This window comes from Stomoxys calcitrans, chromosome 5 (assembly GCF_963082655.1).
Source record: "Stomoxys calcitrans chromosome 5, idStoCalc2.1, whole genome shotgun sequence".
NCBI classification, from domain to species: domain Eukaryota; kingdom Metazoa; phylum Arthropoda; class Insecta; order Diptera; family Muscidae; genus Stomoxys; species Stomoxys calcitrans.
Genome location: NC_081556.1, coordinates 155,934,834 through 155,954,750, shown reverse-complemented (window position 1 = coordinate 155,954,750; position 19,917 = coordinate 155,934,834). Strand labels below are relative to the sequence as shown.

The 19,917-nt window shown below is 38.0% G+C and overlaps 1 protein-coding gene across 1 annotated transcript in view; it reads right to left on the bottom strand.

Annotated features, from left to right (window-relative positions):
• Window positions 1–15,619, bottom strand: part of LOC106081948 (protein vestigial) — a 54,344-nt gene extending 38,725 nt beyond the window's left edge. The window contains exons 1-2 of the mRNA XM_013244226.2: window positions 15,143–15,619; window positions 8,223–9,213 (exon numbers count right to left, since the gene is read on the bottom strand). Of these exons, the coding sequence (XP_013099680.2) occupies window positions 8,223–8,318 (96 nt within the window). The 5' untranslated portion in view covers window positions 8,319–9,213; window positions 15,143–15,619. The remainder of the gene's footprint in view (window positions 1–8,222; window positions 9,214–15,142) is intronic.
• Between the last annotated feature and the right edge of the window lie 4,298 nt (window positions 15,620–19,917).

The following is a 19,917-nucleotide window of genomic DNA, read 5'->3' as shown; positions in this document are numbered from 1 at the left end:
TTATATGCCTGCTATATCGGGTTATGTAGCGATTTGCGTCATACTTGGCACAGTTATTGAAACAGTTAACAAAACACCTCATGCTAAATTTCAGTCAAATCGCTTGAGAATTGCACCCCTAGAGGCTCCAGAAGTCAATACCCAAGATCGGTTTATATGGCTGCTATATCAAAACATTGACCGATTTGGCCCATTTACAATCCCAACATGACTTCACTAACAAAAGTATTTGTGCAAAATTTCAAGCGGCTAGCTTTACTCATTTGAAAGTTAGCGAGCTTTCGACAGACAGACGGACGGACGGACTTGGCTAGATCGACTTAAAATGGGGTCTCAGACGCATATTTCGAGATGTTACAAACAGAACGACGAAATTAGCATACCCCCATCCTATGGTGGAGGGTATAAACATATCCATGAATCTCCAATACAGACCATTAAGATTTCTTATACTGGAGAGCCACTCCGGTTGAGTAATATTGACACTCCCTCACAAAGTGATATATTTAGAATTGATCGTATAGCTCATTAGCATATCATAGTATCGAGTTGCGACAGTAGTAAATCGCATTCAGTCCCCTTTTGATCCCTTCTTCGACGTTCCTTCACCAACTTTGGTTCTGGTTAAGAATCAAGCCCAAGTACTTGGCCTACGGAGAGAGCTGCAGGTCCATCCCATCCAGGACAGTTCCCCGAAAATCATCCAGCTTCCTCCGTCCTCCTGGGAAAGAGTACCAGCTCAATAATTCTAGGGCTTATGTCAAGGACGTTGGCCCTCGCCCATCCCTGAAAGAGACCCGTAATATTGGGTTGCCCAAAAAGTAATTGCGGATTTTTTAATAGCAAGTAAATGCATTTTAATAAAACTTAGAATGAACTTTAATCAAATATACTTTTTTTACACTTTTTTTCTAAAGCAAGCTAAAAGTAACAGCTGATAACAGACAGAAGAAAGAGTGCAATTACAGAGTCACAAGCTGTGAAAAAATTTGTCAAAGCCGACTATATGAAAAATCCGCAATTACTTTTTGGGCAACCCAATAGTAAAGAGATGACTACGTCATCCGGTTATGCAATGACCTTCACCCTCTTGAAAAACCTCAGAATCCCATTGATAACCAGTAGCCACAATAGAAGGCATAAAACCGATCCTTGCTGAGTTCGTCTGATCACTATTTTCCCTATCGAATCCTCTGCCAATGATGCGTTGCTAATCCGGCCTTTCAGCGTCGTATCAACTCAATTTAAAATCGAGGGGGACCTCATGTCGGCCAGAGCGTCATGTATGGACTCTTATTTCATGCTAATGAAAGCCTCTTCTACAGCCAGTATGGCCGCTAAATGAAATCGCCCACACCCACATTCTCCTGGATGTAGCCAACCACTGTATTTAAGACACTGTCAATCGACGTCGGGATGCCACCGTGGCGCAGAGGTTCCCATGGCCGCCTTTGACGCCGAACACCAGGGTTCAAACCCCAGCGTGAACAACAGCAAAATTTACAGCGGCGTTTATCGTCTTACTAATGCTGGCTACATTTGTGAGGTATCCCTCCATGACAATACCATTCGAAATAGTTGGAAAGTTTAACATAAGATAGGCTCTTTCAAAATTTCGTAGGCGCACATGAAAATTTTGATTTTTGCCACCTGTGTCCTCTGTACGCGCCATTGTGCTTCGTTCGGACTCAGCATAAAATGGAGGTCCCTTATCACTTTAATCGAACTGCACTCATTGATATGAGAGAAGTAGGCCCTGTTTCTTAATGAAATTTTCACGTGGAATTTAGTTTAAGTTAGTCAAACGGCCGACCCTTTGTGTACGTGTGCTGATAGCCGCATACCAGTGAAGGGTCAAGATGATTTCTAATATATGTGATTGGCGTGTAGTCCCTGAGTAGAGAATGCCTCGGTTTTTGTCGCTTTCGGGATAAAAAGCACCCGATCCTGCAACCACCCAGTTGGCAATAGTCCAGCAAAAACAGCTACTAGAAATCTTCTCAAGGTAGTTGTAGGGCAAGCGGTCCTAGCCTTCGCAACATATCAGGCAGTGCGCCGTCCGGATTCGGAACACCGCCCAGACTATCTTCCTCTCCATTATCATGTACTTAACCATGGACAGTGAATCGGCACTGTGTTGTATAGGATTGACATCGATACCATGCAGGTTTATGGAAACACCGGCCATGTCCGAGCACCTGGGAAGTGAGTAGCAGCTAGTAGCTCGAGAGTGTCAGAGCTGAACTCCATCCATAGTTCTTCTTCTTTTTATAGAATGTTTACAAGTATTTTCAATCCTTGGACAGCACTCTGCGGAACCTGTAGGACCCATTCACTCCCTCTATTGACACATGAGACCTTTTTGAAGGATTCACGTCCCTCTTGTACTTGTTTAAGGACTTTCTATACAAGTCCCAGTCCGCACGAAGCTTGGTTTCATTATAGAGCATCCTCGTAGTCTGTCTAAGTCTCCTCAAGCCCCCGTTTCACTAAACAGACAACTACCCGTAAACAAAATCACCTCAAAGTAATTGTATGTATGGTCCCAAAAGTACTCCACCTCGCACACTCCCCAATCCCTTAAAAAAATCATAGAGATTCGTCAAAGTTATGTTAATCGCCTTTGGCCTATTATGCGTCTAAAAAGTCGGAATTACTTATGGACCTATCTGGGAGGAATTTGGTGTGCTTGTTGGAAGGTAAATTGCAAATTTTGCCCATGAACATTCCACTAAGGAACAGGGGCAAAACTTCTCACATATCAATGAGTGCAGTCCGATTCAAGTTTAAAGCTCAATGATAAGGGGTCTTCTTTTAATAGCCGAGTCCCAACGTCGTACCGCAGAGCAACACCTCTTTAGAGAGAAGTTTTACATGGCATAGTATTTAACAAATGTTGCCAGAATTAGGAGGGGAAAACCACCGCTGACATTTTTTTTTCTGATGATCTCGCCAGGATTGGAACCCAGGCTTTCAGCGTCATTGGCAGACATGTCAACCTCTGTGCTACGGTGGCCTGTTGGAAGGTATAAGGGTATTTACTTTACATACATAATTTCAGCCTTATCGAATAAAAAACTAAGCTTCCAGAGGCTCAAGAAGTCCGAATGGCGGATCGTTTTATATGGCTCCATATGCGATTTAAGCCCATAATACGTAACTGTGTAAAATTCAAAATTCATTCAATTCGAACGCTATCGAAATGATTTCGAAAGACGGATAGACGAACATGGGTGAATCGACTTTGAATATGAAGACAATGGACCGTCATTCCGTTTGTAAAACTTCGGCTGGTCTAACACCCCATAAAGTATACATATTTTTGTATACTTTATGAGGTGTTAGACCAATGTTTCGAAGTTTTACAAACGGAATGACGATGTTAGCATACCTCCATCTCATTGTAAAAGGTTTTATAAATTACTTTCCTGAAAAGTGATTACCATGGGCTATTTTAGATATCGAACATAGGGGTAACACACTATACCTATGACTTCTTTTAATCAGTTAATTATTAAAAATTATTTCTGGACCCAAAATATAAGTAGCAACCCACGTGAAAATTATTTTCTTGAATACGTTGTGTTTCCTTGCTAGGTCGTTTAATATGGGAACCACTCTTGTGCTTTGAGGTGTAACAAAAAACGAGACAAGATACAAATCCATCTCGATACAAAATCTGCCATAACGGGCATGGTTCTTATAAGGTTTTGGCTCAATACTATACCCTACAAACCTACCTCCTAGCGACTTATATGTGTTTCAAAATCTTCTCTGCCCCTTCAACTCATAGCCAGTTCATAACATCCCACTCACAACGACGTCATTGTCCAAGTGACAAATTTTCAATTATGTTCCACATTGTCTTCACTGTCTTCAAATCGGTTGCTTGGTAAAAGCCAAATCAATAAATGTTCACTGAATCTTTTTGCTATTTTTTGTTGTTGTAGTTTAGTCGTATTTTATACGTTCGATTTCATTTGGACAAAGAGTGTTAAGCGGGAAAGACTCTGTTCCAATTCTGACTCACACATGTCGAATTTGAATTGTTGGACTTGGATGAAATGGCTGGCTGGCTGGCTGGCTGGTTGGCTAGCTGGATGGTTGATCAAAAGCGAAAGGCAGCGTCCAACCTAATGGCGGCGAAGACAATAAATTACCAAAACATGATACCAACAAACGACAACGTTTTGTTACTTTGTGCGCTTTTTTGTTTCTTCGCTTTGCTTTCTGCAGTCCAGCCGGGCCAAAACAAGCAAGAGCAATTTTAAAATTTCCTCAGAGGCCTGTTCGGCAAGTTGTTCGAATTGTTGCTGCTGCCAAGACTGATGATGATGGTGCTGGTGGTGGTTGTGTTGGTGGATGCTTCTGTTGGCCTCAGGAGGCTGTGCAGGCTTTTATCATCATCATTGTCCAAAAAGGCGAGGGTATATGCTTATGCAAAGGCTACTACTACTGCGACTACTCTATCCCAATGTGGCCATTTGATCTTGGACTTTGCCAAGAAATGTCAATTCTTAGTTAATACTGCGGCCTTGTATAATTGGGGCCTTTTGGACACAGGAATCCCTTTGTATTTATGCGACACTTTTTTTCGCCACACAAAAGGTCTCGACCCAATGATAACGCATTCAAACAAAAGAAAAACCCAAAATCGAACACCGAATAGGATTCCCTTCCCGTGGACTCTCTTGTTGATACACATCCCATCATTTCTACATTGGGATTGACATACAAATATGGTTATCGTGGGAAATTTTCAGCAGGACAAGTCTAAAAGGTAACCTTTTGCATTCCAAATGCAAAAAAAAAACACAAAGTGTCGATTTTTTTGTTTGGTATTGATAAGTTGCTGTGTCCAGACAGACAACGGGATTGGAGGATTCTATGAGTTTGGTGTTCATCACTCATACCTCAATGATATGAGAGATACTCAAGGGACTGCAACTAATTTTATCTTAAGAACTGTCGAAAATCTACTGTGATTTGTATACATGCGCTCAGATTTTGAACCGATCTGGATCGTACTGGAAAACCGGGATAAGCATTGGACCTATTATGGTGTAGGGCTTTCCACCATTCAAATACAGTTGAAAAGTGAGTTGTGTTAGAAGAAAGTTACCATGCAGCATTTTTCACTTAGCTGCCAAAACTAGTTTTGCACTCATTTTGCACTCAAAACTAGTTTTGCACTCAAAGACACAGCTATCAAATTCTACTTCCTGGCACAGAATTGGCTCTTAAATGTAATACTCAGTCACAACTTTTTGCTTTTTCTGTGAAAGTATGAGTAAGAAAATCCGTTTTCATCTTTTCCGAACAAAATAGTGCAGCGTGTGTATGTGTTTGATAAATGTAGCAAAATTTATAAAAAAAAGATGATGCTTTTCCAAATATTGTTGGTCGTTCAACAAAATTCGCACTTAAACGATTGGCCGTTAAGAGAATAATTATATAGAAAATTGGGAAAAAGTTCACCTGTTTTAAGGTTTTTTGTACAAATATCATATTCGCATTTAAAAACCAGTAAGGAAGGGCAAAAGTCGGGAGGTGCCGACTATATAATTCCCTACACCTATAAGTACAATGTGGGAGCCAATTCTGAACCAATTTTAATGAACCTCGGAGAGCAAATATGTTCAAACTGTAATAACTACGGTTGACAAATTACAACATTATTGCAAAGTGCCCAAAATCTGACGAACATATATATAGGAGCTATATCTAATTCTGAACCGATGTCGAGCAAACTTCTCAGATAATGTGGAAGTCGTCGAGGAAAGCGTTGCGCAAAATTTTGCCAAGATTGGTTAATTAATGCGCTTGCAGTAGCTCTTGGGGTGAAAATCTGGCGATATATATATATGACAGCTATATCTAAATCTGGGTCGATTTCTATAAAATTCTCCAGTTATATGGAGAGTCATAAGAAAATCCCTCCTGAAAAATTTCGAAAGAATACGTTTAAAACTGAACACTTTCTTGCAATATTTCTCAAAATCGGACGAACATAAAAATGGGCGCTATACCTAAATCTGAACCGATTTCAGCAAACTTCTCAGATACTGTGGCAGTCATCGGGGAAAGCGTTTTGCAAAATATTGGCAAGATGGGTCAATAAACGCGGTCGATAGGACGACGAAAATCCTATGAAGAAATCCAGATTGTGAGAAGACGAGGCTATTGCTGAAGGGAAGTAAGCAGGAAGTCAGTATAGTTTTCGGCATCATAACAGGACACATGGGACAATGAGCTCATTTATGCAAAATCAGTGTATGTGTAGGGCATGTGCGGAAGATGATGAGACGTTGGAGCATGTGTCTCGGCTTTAGCGGCTTATGGAAAACAATTAGAAATTTTGTAAAAAGCTTGGAATTTCTGACTTAGATTTTCTTTTTCGAGGTTACTTTTTATACCCTCCACCATAGGATGGGGGTATAATAATTTCATCATTATGTTTGTAACACCTCGAAATATGCGTCTAAGACCCCATAAAGTATATACATTCTTGATCGTCATGACATTTTAAGTCGATCTAACCATGTCCGTCCGTCTGTCTTTCGATAGCTCCCTAACTTTTGAAGGAGTAAAGCTAGGCGCTTGAAATTTTACACAAATTGCAAATTGCAAATTTTACCCATGAACATTCCACTAAGTTCGATTCAAGTTTTAAGCTCAATGATAAGGGGCTTCCTTTTTTATAGCCGAGTCCGAACGGCGTGCCGCAGTGCAACACCTCTTTGAAGAGAAGTTTTACATGGCATAGTACCTCACAAATGTTGCGAGCATTAGGATGGGGAAACCACTGCTGAAAATAGTTTTCTGATGGTCAGGATTCAGAGGTGGACATGCTAACCTCTGCGCTACGGTGGCCTCCACAAAATACTTACACCAATACTTCTTACATATGTAGGTCGGTTGAGATTATAAAACGCCGTATAAAGCGATCTTGGGTCTTGACTTCATGAGCCTCTAGAGGGCGCAATTCTTATCCGATTTGACTGAAATCTTGCACGTGGTGTTATACTTCCATCAACTGTGCCAAGTATGATTCAAATCGGTTCATAACCTGATATAGCTGCTATATAAACCGATCTTGGGTCTTGACTTCTTGAGCCTCTAGAGGGCGCGATTCTCATCCGATTTGGCTAACATTTTGCACAGATCGTTTTGATATGACTTCCAACATCTACCTATTAGACTTCTTGAGCTTCTAGAGAGAGCAATTCTTATCCGCTTTAGCTGATTTTTTTTTTTCGTATGACTTTCAACGACTGTGCCAAGTTTGTTAAATCGGTTGATAACCTGATATAGCTGCCATATAAACCGATCTGTTTATTTGACAATCTGAGCCACTGGAGGGCGCAAATTTTACTCAATTTGCCTGAAATTTTTGAGGTGGTATTTGTCTATGACTTCTCAACAGCCATGATCAGTACGGTCCATATCGGTCAATAACTTGATGTTGGTTATATATATATATATATATATTGAAAAAGTCATTCAAAGAACTTGAGAAATGCAATCCATGGTGGAGGGTATATAAGATTCGACCAGGCTGAACTTAACACGCTTTTACTTATTAGCATTTAAACCGCACAACAAGCCGATTACTGACTTTGTTGTAGCCTAACCTAATCAACTGTCCATTGCAATAACACATTAGCGGCGGACCTCCATTGGAAAACGAAGCAAAGACCCTCATACTGGTAATCTGAGCTCACTGCTAATTCAGCTGCCGGTATGATCACAGTATATGATATGTTTAGAATGGCATATTGTGATTGAAATATAAGTCAAAACATACTCACAATCGGGGCGAGCTTTGGAAAGACGGTAGACGAGATGCGTATGGTGAAGCTCATTCTTCAAAATCCATCAGAGGAAAAATCTAAGACAATGTTGCGAAGTGCAGAAAACTATTATTGACGACCATCAAATCACTGTCTAGAACATGCATATGCTACACAAATATTTTTCGGAAATGTTGGACATGCAGCATTTTGTGGCGAGATATGTTTCAAAATTGAAAATCGATCCATAAATTTGTCTTATATCTGAATATCTTTTATGAATTGCTATTTTAATCCTCAACTGAGCTGTTTTTTTTTTTCACAGAATATTGGAGTCATGAAGAACAAATACGAGGTGCGTTTCTAACTTAGGGTGATTCAATTGTAAATATATTTTCTACTTAAATATATTTTTAATTTCACACTTACCCTTTCATATTGGTAAAACGAGCGACTTGGTCCAGCACGGCCATATAAATATGGATAATAAGCACCGTACATTACTTCAGGGCAGGATACTGCCATTGTAGGCTCACAAAATGTGGCTTAAAATTCTGATATTAGAGATCAGATCAGATGTTGCCAAAAGTCAAGAAAGATGGACCACAAAGATGCTTTACAAATTCTTTCAGCAAAAAGCGTATATACAGTTTGTCAATATCGAGTTTAGTTAAATGTTTCCAAATCTTAGGGATTTTCTTTCTCCAAGACTCCCAAGCATTTAATGTTTTTGTTTACAACGAATGCTTTTGTAAAAGCCGCCTCCTCGGCTTTAAGTGGTTACTTTTGCCACAGCTTTTTATTTTTTCTTTTTTCACTCAATTAAATTCTTAAAGAAAATCCTTCCATTGCGGAATCTTATATTTACATACAAGGCTTTGAAGGTGGTAATTTACGAGTTTCTTTCGGTTTGCTACCTACTCATTTATTTTCTTGTAATTATTTTCTTTTTTTTTTTGTTTCAATTTCAATTAATTTTAAAACCAGCACAGAGATGTACAAGTATTTGTATTTTTTTTTAATTTCACTTTAATTGATGCATTTTTTTCTCATGCACTTGTACATACGAGAAGATGTAGTACGAAAGACTCAAGTGTCTGTGTTTCTTCGCTTTTGTTTGTGTGTGTTGAGATGTTTTTAACAATTGCATGTAATTGTTGTTGTTGCTCTATCAAATCAGTTGTAATGGAATTCAATTATGACGTGCAGCATGTGATGATGGTTTCGTTGACTGAGTATTGCTGGTTCCTTTCTCATTCACACACAGACACACACACTCACAATTTTAACTGAGACTCATTGCCGTTCACCGCACTCAGTTTGTTAGTTATAATCACAGATCAGATATTTCTCTTTTGCACATGCATTTATTTAAACATTTCCGATGATTTCATTGCATTTAAAAATAATTAATTTTATTCTGCAAATAGAGAGGAAGAGAGGGAGAGAGAACAAAAGAAAAAGATGTTACAATTTGTTTGAACACGAATAGCTGTAATACAAAGATAAACGTTTTTGAATTTAAAATTAAATGTTTAAAATATTTTGTTTTTGATTCAGACGATTTTTGGTCGGCTAATGTTCCATCCTAATTAAATTTAAGTTATGCAAATATTTTTAACTCATTTCAATTGGAATTAAATCGTGCATACAGCAGCTAAAAACGCTTAATTAATCGATACTAAACTTTTATTGCAGGGAAACTATGAAAATATGGTATTGAACTTAGAATTGATTTCTATTAAATTTTTAAAATAAATAGGCATATGTTTATTTTTGAGAACAAAGGAGTTTGGAAAAGTTCTTTAAAACAATTTTTATGCCCACCATCGAAAGACGAGTTGCTCGTATCACATCAAAATATCAACTTTCGATTATATGTACAACGTTTGTATTGTCACAATAAATGCAAAACAACCTAAACTATCTTTGGCTTTCCTTTTCCATATGCAATCTCCGATCTTTGAGCTCGTCTCGAAAGAGAAACAAACAAAAATAGTAAAATTTAATGATCTTCGCCCCAACAGGCAAAAAACTTGAAAAATTAAAAAAATGTGGCAGAGCCCGGCCGGGATTCGAACCTGGGCACACGGAGCAACAGCGAGAGCCGTTGCCGTTGTCTAGCGTTAGAAGCCATCAATACAACTTCCAATAGATGGACAAAATCATGTGTTCTACGGAAGAAGTGTAATTGCCACAGACAAAATGTCTGACATTACACAAAAATACATGCATTGGGAAAAGTACAGCTAATAGACAGGGTTGTTGAGCGTGGTTAATGTGGTAATTGTATCATAGATGAGTTTTCGCTATTAATAAGATTCAAATACAACATACCAACGCACGGCACACGGCACATCTAATATGGTTGAAAAGTCCTTTAACCAAAGACGAAACGCGTCCCATAGTGGTTGGTGTGTATTGCTATCTTTGGCTTTCCTTGTCCATTTGCAATTCCCCGATCATTGAGCTCGTCTCGAAAGAGAAACAAACAAAATACCTACAAACCATTGTAAGTCGATCTAGCCATGTCCATCCGTCCGCCCGTCTGTGGAAACCACGATAACGATCGAAAGATATCCACTTCCAATCTTGCACATATACTTCTGATCAATGTAGTTCGTTGGGAATTACCAATCGGCCTTATAAAAAAAGGCCCCATATAAACCTATCCGCCGATTTGATTAAATGAGCTCCTATAACCCTCAATTTTTGCCAGATTTGGTTGAAATTTGGTATGTAAAGTGCGTTTATACCTTCCAACACCAACTGAAAATTATGCCCAAATAGGATCATAAATAAATATAACTTTTATATAATTCAATATCAGGATTTGATTTCTTGAGTCTCATTCTCATTTTTTCTGATTTAATTGAAATTTGATGAGTAGATTTCACTCATACCCCTTATACTGTACTTGCATTTTACAGTACGTACTCATACTGTAAAATGCAATATTTTCGACAAACAATCCATTAAAAACATAGTGAGACTTCTCTTATAATGGGAGCTGTCCGACTAAAATTTTAGCTCAATTATATGGAAGCTTATTTTTATAGACGGGTCAGAACGGTGTGCCGCTGGACAACACACTTCGTAAAAGAAATTTTAACACAACGACAACTTCTCCAAATTTGTCACTAGCGGGACGTTTCAAATATATCAATTATGGATATCCAGATGCATATTCTTACCATATTCTTATGTATTGGCCTGTTGAGATCTATTTTGCCTCGATTTCGAAATTTTGAATAGTGAATTTGAATTGGTCTCCTGGAAAATGCAGCTCAAACGGACCATACCTACATATGACAGCCATATAGAGACCGATCTCCCGATTACACTTTTTCAGGTCATCTGAGCCATTTTCACAGAATTTTGGTGTATTAGAAAAACATCTAAACTCATTCAAAATATCGTTCATTATAAAGCAGACATTATATTATATTGACCAATCTTCCTATCAAACTTTTTGGCCCCATATTTTTGACCCGATTTCGTGGAAATTTCGAAAACATTTTTTCATTAAAGCCTTTGATGCAAAATGCAAATTTTACCCATGAACATTCCACGAGGGAACTGGGGCAAACTTCTCACATGTCAATGAGTGCAGTCCGATTCATGTTTAAGTTCAATGACATTATGACCCATTTCAAATACTATCTTTAACCGATTCAGTTTAAATCTAAAAAACCCTCACAGTCTTCAAAACCCACGCGAGATGAAGTTCATTTTGGTCGACATGTGAGTAGAACTGCATTATTTAGATAACTTCTGATTGAACAGAGGTACATATTTGGAATTGTTGGTGTAAATATAGTTCAGTAGACTAAAATTGCATGTGTGTGGGTCTGTGTTGGGGTTTCTAAAGTTCAATCTGGTCCAAGTTAATGCGCTTCGGTCTTCTGCGCTTTTTTTCAGTGTTTCACACTAATGTTAAGAGATGTATTCCTCCCCCCACTTGATCTTTTCATGCTACCACGATGTTCTCCTTTAATGCATATAGGTCCATATAGTTACAGTGAAGGAGGCAACGTGGCGCAGAAGTTAGATTGTATGCCTATGACACTTAGCGCCTGGGTTCATTTTATGGCGAGAACATTAAGAAATTAATCTGGGGCGATTTGAGAGTTCAACCTTTATGATTTGCACTTCACAGAAATAAATAGGGGTCTACCAGAACACACTGTGCCAAATCTCATCGCAATAAATGAGGTCTACCAAAACACTCTGTGCCAAATTTTATCGAATTCGGGTAATAAATGGATCTTTTATTGCCTCCATACCCTATATCGGTAGATCGGGTGGTCGGTCTAAGGGCAGCTATATCCAAATATAGTCCGATCTGAACCAAACTTCACAGAAATGAATAGGGGTCTACCAACACTCTGTGCCAAATTTTATCGAATTCGGGTAATAAATGGATCTTTTATTGCCTCCATACCCTATATCGGTAGATCGGGTGGTCGGTCTAAGGGCAGCTATATCCAAATATAGTCCGATTTGAACCAAACTTCACAGAAATGAATAGGGGTCTACCAGAACTCACTGTGCCAAATTTCATCGAAGTCGGATGAAATATTACCAATTTGTTGCCTCAAGATTTTAAGTCTGGAGATCGGTCTATATAGCGGCTATATACAACTAAAATCCGATTTTATGAGATCAGGAGGTCAGGTTTACATACAAAGAATACGAAATCATTAAAAATTATTTGGAAAATTTTTTTATACCAAAGATATCTACAAAATTATAAATACGCAAAAAAGGTATTTATTGGGTAATTGCCCGGTAGAAACCCATCTCTATTTATGTATGCTGCTCAGTGATGCCAACAATTTACCAGCAAAAAGATTAAAAAAATTGTGAAAGTGGTAAAAAACAGTAAAATCTTGCGTAAAAAAGCACCATGTTGTCATCCCTAGTGCTCCTTAGAACCTGTATTCCATCCATCCCATGACGAGCAGCTGTTTTATGAAAACCAGCTGTTTAATTCAAATAAGTAGCAAAAGAAACTAAAAGCTGATCTTACTCTTCTGTACATTTTTACAAGCACATTTTTATGGGAAAGTGCGCGAACAGAGCTAATGTTTTAAGAGCATTTAGACTAAAGGTTATTATACATCATAAATGGGTAACAACACACAACCGCATCTAAATTCCTATGCCCCCGACGGGCATAGGACAGTGTACCTTCGTTCAGTGAACCCATTGTTGTTATTTTACGTTATCGTTTTTTCACTGCCACTCATACAAACACAATGATGTATTTTCAACTGCGTTAGTGTACCCCTCACTGGTGTACAAACACATTCAATAGATATGATGTTCACAACGGTCGATGCATGCAACAACAACGCGTATCACAAAATCAACCACAACAATATTTTCGACAACGCATGTGATGGGTGATGAGTTCATATCCTGGCGAGAACATTAGAAAACTTTCCGGCGGTGGGCTTTCCTTTCCAATGCTAGCGATATTTCTGGCATACAATCCATGTCGCCCTGCGGCTCGTCATTCGGACTCGGCTGGAAAAAGGAGGTTCCTTATCATTGAGCTTAAAACTTAGATCGATGTGTGAGAAGTTTGTCCCCTATTCCTTGTGTTCGTGGGGAAAATAAGCATTGTCAAGTACGACCCGTATCTGTTTTATATGACTCCCATATAAAGCGATCATCTAATTCTTGTGACTCTGCATAGTCCAATTCTTATCAGACTTGGTTAAAGGATTGCATGTGATATTCTGTCAAAACTTGTTATATCGAATCGAAAAAAAAATTTAATTAAAATCGAATTTAAATCTCATATGGAATCGTATTTGACTTTGCTAGAATTTGGGACAAATATTATTTTCCTACTAGGCTGAAATATTGCAGGCGCATTTTATTTTTGGTTGCCAATATACTTTGGGAGGATAGGAATTTATTCCTATTGGCTTTATTTTAGAACAATAACAGTCCTCACACGTGAGTACCATACTCGGCATGGCTATTGGAAATCATAACAGAAGTCATCGTGTGAATATATCAGATCAAATCAGACAATACACGGAACGAACAGTGAAAGTCATAACAGAAGCCATTTTCAGCCAAAGATGTCTTTAAGAAGTAAACGTGCCTCGATGTGGGCCCCTTACAATTCCAACCCAGTTAGATTTCAAAATCGAGTTAAAAGTTGAAATCGTTTAAAAATGGAAATGTATTTAGATACCAATTTAAAGTCAATTTTTGTTCCACTTTGAAGTGGAATACGAAGTGGAAATCGCATTAATGAAGAAAAGAAATTTATCGATATATTGCATTTCATTTCATTGCCGCCACCAATTTGGCGAAAATTTTATACCGATTTTTTCAAAATTCCATAAATTGATTTTTACGAAAGACGATGTCGAAAAACCCCCTTTTTCCAAAAGTGTAAAAGTCAACTTTCAATCAAAGGAAGTTTATGAGTCAAAAACTTGACTTTTGCATCTATGTTAAAAGTCGGAAATCGACTTTTCGTCCTAACTATAGATTAGAAGTGGAGCGTTTAAAATGTGTATGTATACCAGGAAAAAAGTTCAAACAAGTAAAAACGTGCTAAGTTGGACCATGCCGAATCAATCACCATGAATTTTACTTAAAATTTACACAACTGAACTTAGGTGAAGGACAAATTTCTACTTTACGTACCAAATTTATGCCTGATCGGAAAAAAAACTAAACTTTTAGGGGCCGTAGAAAACTAAACATGAAATCGGTCTACATGGGAGCTATATCAGGTTGTGAACCTATTTTGACCATACTTTACACTGATGTTGAAAGTCGTAAAAAACTCTTATTGCAAAATCGGACAGAAATTGCGGCTTCCAGGGGCTCAAGAAGTCTAATCAAAGGACTACGAGCTACATCCAAATCTGAGCCGATGTGGCCCATTTGCATTCCCCAACGACCTACGTCAATAAGAAGTATCTGTACGAAATTTAATGCGGTCTTTCGACCGATATCTTCTACCGTGATTTCGACAGACAGAGGAACGGACGGACGGATGGATTGACAAGATTGACTTAGATAAAGAATATATATGCTTTATGGGGTAGCAGATCAATATTTCGAGGTGTTAAAAGCAGAATGACTAGAATGGTGAAAACCCACCCATCCTCTACCGATGAAGAAACCCCGTTATTTGTTAGAAATGTTTTATTTCATTCCGTCCTCTGGGTTTGCCTATTTTGTTACGGGCATTTAGTGAAGATTTCTTGTTGTTACTTTTTTGCAATTCTTTAAAAATATGTTGTAGACAACCGTCGCTCTTAAGGAAATAAATCAATTCAGATGCGAATAGATATTTTATATGCAAAACCTACCGTTTGACTGCCGTACTGTTGATGTTGACTGCTAATCCCAGAATTAAGGTTGAATTTTCGATGTTTTGTTTATAATTGTTGCTGTTATTTAAATATGCATTTTTAGCATATAATGAATCACTTCTTCCATTCTTCAAAGAATGGCAAAAACTTCAGGAATTTCTTCAAATATTCACTAAACATATAATTAAAATTCTCACGTGAATTTTTTAGATTTTTTTCTTTACCCCGTTTCACACACACACACAATTTGGACATACAACCGATTTAGATTTATTTGGACGTGTGCGTGTGTATGCAAGCAAACAATCAGAAGCGGCACAGAGTGTATTTTTCTTTATTTGTTGTTGTTTTTTAACCATTCAAATGTTGCGGATATCAAGGAATGCGAAAACGTCTCTGGGCCTTTTGTATAGAAGAGGCTTTTTTAGGAGTATGTGTTGGTTGCTTTGACGTAATGTGTTTGTATACATACATATGCAGTCTTTTTTTTCAATTCAGCATTTTTTCAAAATAAACATTTTTCTTTCATTTTTTATTTAATCAGAAATTATATTGAGACCTTGGTTTTTTTAGATTTTTCTTTTATTTTAATTTCTGTTGTTTTCATTTCACAATTAATTTTCTTCTCTGTTCAATGCAGCAATTCGCAATAATAATTCACTAATTAAGACGACTAACAAAATCACCGTCCGTTCTTAAGAGACGTGCGCATTCGCCGTATTTAAACAAGCAACTGCCTTATAGTATGGCACACAAATATTTACGGAACTCGCTACTGCAAGACCAGATGCGATCCCCCCCTTGGTCGAATGGGCCAACAAGAGCTGCACAGAACATATGCTTCAACAACTTGATACTCAACGAAAGCCTAACGCCAAAGTGAGATAGCTAGAGTCTAATATTGTGTATTAACTTCTGATTGGCTGGGGGCAACTTTTGCCTTTGTATAAGTTTTGTGTGTTCTTTGTGTATGTGTTGTGTTTATTTTAAAACTCCACCCTCTGCTCAATGCTTGTGATGGTGTTGGCTGCTCTCTTTGTCCCTCGTACGCCTTGTAAAGGCACATTTAATTACTTCCTTTTATTATATGTCCTCTCTCACTCATTCGCTGGGCGAACGCTTGGCTCGCTCTTTTTCCTGTTTTCTCACACAACTACAACAACAATAAGCACTAAATTAAAATGGTGCGACTTTAATTTCCGTTGCATATTCTCCGTTAGAGAGATTGCTTAGCTGTCGTTGTTGTTGGTGCTTCGTATTTTTGTCTTTTTTGCTTTCCATCCATAGTCTGCATTTATGCTCTACTGTTGCATGATAAATGTGTTGTTTTTTTTGTAATTTTTCTGGGTGTTTTTGTTGTTGTTTTTGCTTTTCTTTTGCTGACTCGCTTACATGTGGTGGCCGCCAATGTATATTTTCATTTTACATTTAGGACTTTTCCTATTGTTTTCCATGCAAATAAGCTGAGAAACAATGTGTGGTGTATGTCTGCATGCCGTTGTTGTTTCTGTTCTTTTTTTGTTTTTTGCTATACTCTGGCTTTGTCGTAGGTTTTTTGCTGTTCGTCTTCTTCATCTTTGTATTTGCGGTTGTATTTGGTATTTAAAGTGTCTATAAGCCGACTGCTCATTAACTAATGGATTACATTTCAAAAAAATTCTCCTATGGGAACTTTCATGGAAAAAGAAGGCATTCACTATAAGTCATACAAATAGACAGCCATTGAAACACATTTATGTACATGTGTATGTATGTACATGCGTTCACCCATATGCACTGAAGTTTAGTATGAGCCTAGGTGTGTATACTCGTAGGCATATGATTTATTGGGATGGTTTAATGAAAATAGACCTTGAAGATGTAAATCATATGAGACAACATACACACAGACGCACCTAAAAATAAAAGTTTTATGTACCTATTATAACAATATTGTCGTTGATTTTTTAGCTTTTGATTTACAACACAAGATTTCAATGGTGATACGGAAAAATACTTTTAAGGCACTGCCAAAACAGGGATATGTACATGGGGCTTGGGCTCTGTGAATGCGTATACCAAGTGGTCCGGACGATGATATGGAACGTATTGTTCGTTCGAAGCCAAAAAATTCGCTTGCAAAAATATCAGAACAATTTTAGTCAAATCTAGGTGAATATGATCTCGAGCTGGAAGATGTTCGAAAAATCACGGAACGATTTTAAAGGTCAAAATAAAAGAGCGCAAACAAACAAACCAAATCTCATTAAAATAATTTTTATTTCGTTTTTTTTTTCAGTTGTGTGTGTCAAATATTCTTCTATTATAAAGGGTGATTTTTTTGAGGTTAGGATTTTCATGCATTAGTATTTGACAGATCACGTGGGATTTCAGACATGGTGTCAAAGAGAAAGATGCTCAGTATGCTTTGACATTTCATCATGAATAGACTTAATAACGAGCAACGCTTGCAAATCATTGAATTTTATTACCAAAATCAGTGTTCGGTTCGAAATGTGTTCATTCACCGTAACGTTGCGTCCAACAGCATCTTTGAAAAAATACGATCCAATGATTCCACCAGCGTACAAACCACACCAAACAGTGCATTTTTCGGGATGCATGGGCAGTTCTTGAACGGCTTCTGGTTGCTCTTCACTCAAAATGCGGCAATTTTGCTTATTTACGTAGCCATTCAACCAGAAATGAGCCTCATCGCTGAACGGTGAATGAACACATTTCGAACCGAACACTGATTTTGGTAATAAAATTCAATGATTTGCAAGCGTTGCTCGTTAGTAAGTCTATTCATGATGAAATGTCAAAGCATACTGAGCATCTTTCTCTTTGACACCATGTCTGAAATCCCACATGATCTGTCAAATACTAATGCATGAAAATCCTAACCTAAAAAAAATCACCCTTTATAAAAATGAAATTGTTGCGCTTTGTTTGTTTTTTAGTATGTTTGTCTGTTCCGTATAGACTCAAAAATGGCTGAACCGATTCTTATGAAATTTTCACAGATGATAGAGTTTGGTCCCCCGGTGAAAATAGGGTACTAAATTTTGTGATATCCGAAGGGGGCGGACATAATTTTCAAAAACCCCAGTTCACGCAGATGCGTGCACTGATTTAAGCGAAGTTTTGTATGCCACCTCATGGTACCCCAAAACACGAAATTGGTATAAAATTTTTTAGGTCAAATAACCTGGGGAACGCCCCATCCCAAAACACACCCGGACGGACATGTTTACTGATTGGGACAATATGGGTATCAAATGAAAGATATTTAAGAGTATAGTACGAACTAAGTATATAAATTTCGCCCAAAGTGGTCGGGGGGGTACTCCACCGAACCCCCAAGAGGACTCTTTCCGCACTTTGGGCAATATGGGTATCAAATGAAAGGTATTTAAAAGTAGAGTACAAAACTGATATAAAAATGTATTCCTTGTTGTCTGAGGGGCCTCCCCACAAATAAAAATTTGTTCATTGGTGTCTGAGGGTATTTGGGAGTTGACTACGAATCTGATATACATATTTGGGATAAAGTCTGGGACCGTACCACCCACTGAATACCCTTCAATAGTACGTTTGATTCGAACGAGATAGTATGTGAATTAAAAGGAAGGCCTATGTCAGTAGAGTTCTAATCTTATGTTTATATAAGGATTCAAGAATCAGGGTCACGTCCTGCCCTTCAGCAGGTCATGTATATCGGAACAATAAAGGACTGAAATAAATTGTCTTTTTGGTCTTAGCGTCGCGGGAGCGACCCTCTCCTCCCAATAAAAACAACACAAAACTGTCATGTAGAATGACAGAGAATTTATTGTACTCAAATAAAAGGATGTGTCAGAGTTCAATCCCCCTCCTCCCTAGCCAAAAAAAGGAATTAAAAATAATATGAAGGCCGATCAGGTTAGAATAGGACAGCATTAAAAGGTCTTTGGTAGTAGAGTACACTTTATACCCTCAAATTGGAATAGACACAGGAGGACCTACGGATCTTTAAAAATGTGGTAACCCAAGTGGTAGCTTTGAAATATGATTTTAATAACCAAAACCAAAAAATTCAAGTAGTGTGGATCTGAACGAGACCTGTTGCACTGAACATCTTGATAGCCACCTTCAAAATGAATGATATTATAGGGCCAATCAAAAGCGTGGTCTAGCACGATGCTGATATTATTTCAGGGTCCGCCCCCTAAACTACCTTTGCCTCCTATGGCAATAAATAATAGGTGTTGGATAGTAGAAAACAAATTTGATATCCAATTTTGAGACTGAGTGTTTAGGGGTCGTCTCACCCTATAAACTCCCCCTAAACCAATGGCTATTGGAGCTCAAATAAAAGAAATTCGAGAGTTGAACACGATGCTGATATTATTCTGGGCTAAGTGCGTGGGTGGCCGTCCCACCTAAACTCTCCCTAAATCACACATATATATCGAGTATAGCAATATGTAGGTCAAATTTTTGGGAGTAGAGTATGAATCTGATATCGACTTTCCACTCTCGGGGCAAAGGGTTTGGCTACTCCAACCTACCACCAAAACCAAGAGAATGAAGAAGATCTAACATCCAAACTATAATGGGCGGACTCCCCCCTTAACTTATTTTCAAAAACTCCAGATCTCATCCCAAATGGATGAGGCAATTTAGAATTTAGTTTGTTTAAAATATCTCAAAAACAGAAATTAGGTAACCTTATTTTAGGAAGGGATACCTATAGGGGCCGCGCCATCTCCAAAACCCGCAAAATGGAAATTCAAACCAATGATGATAAT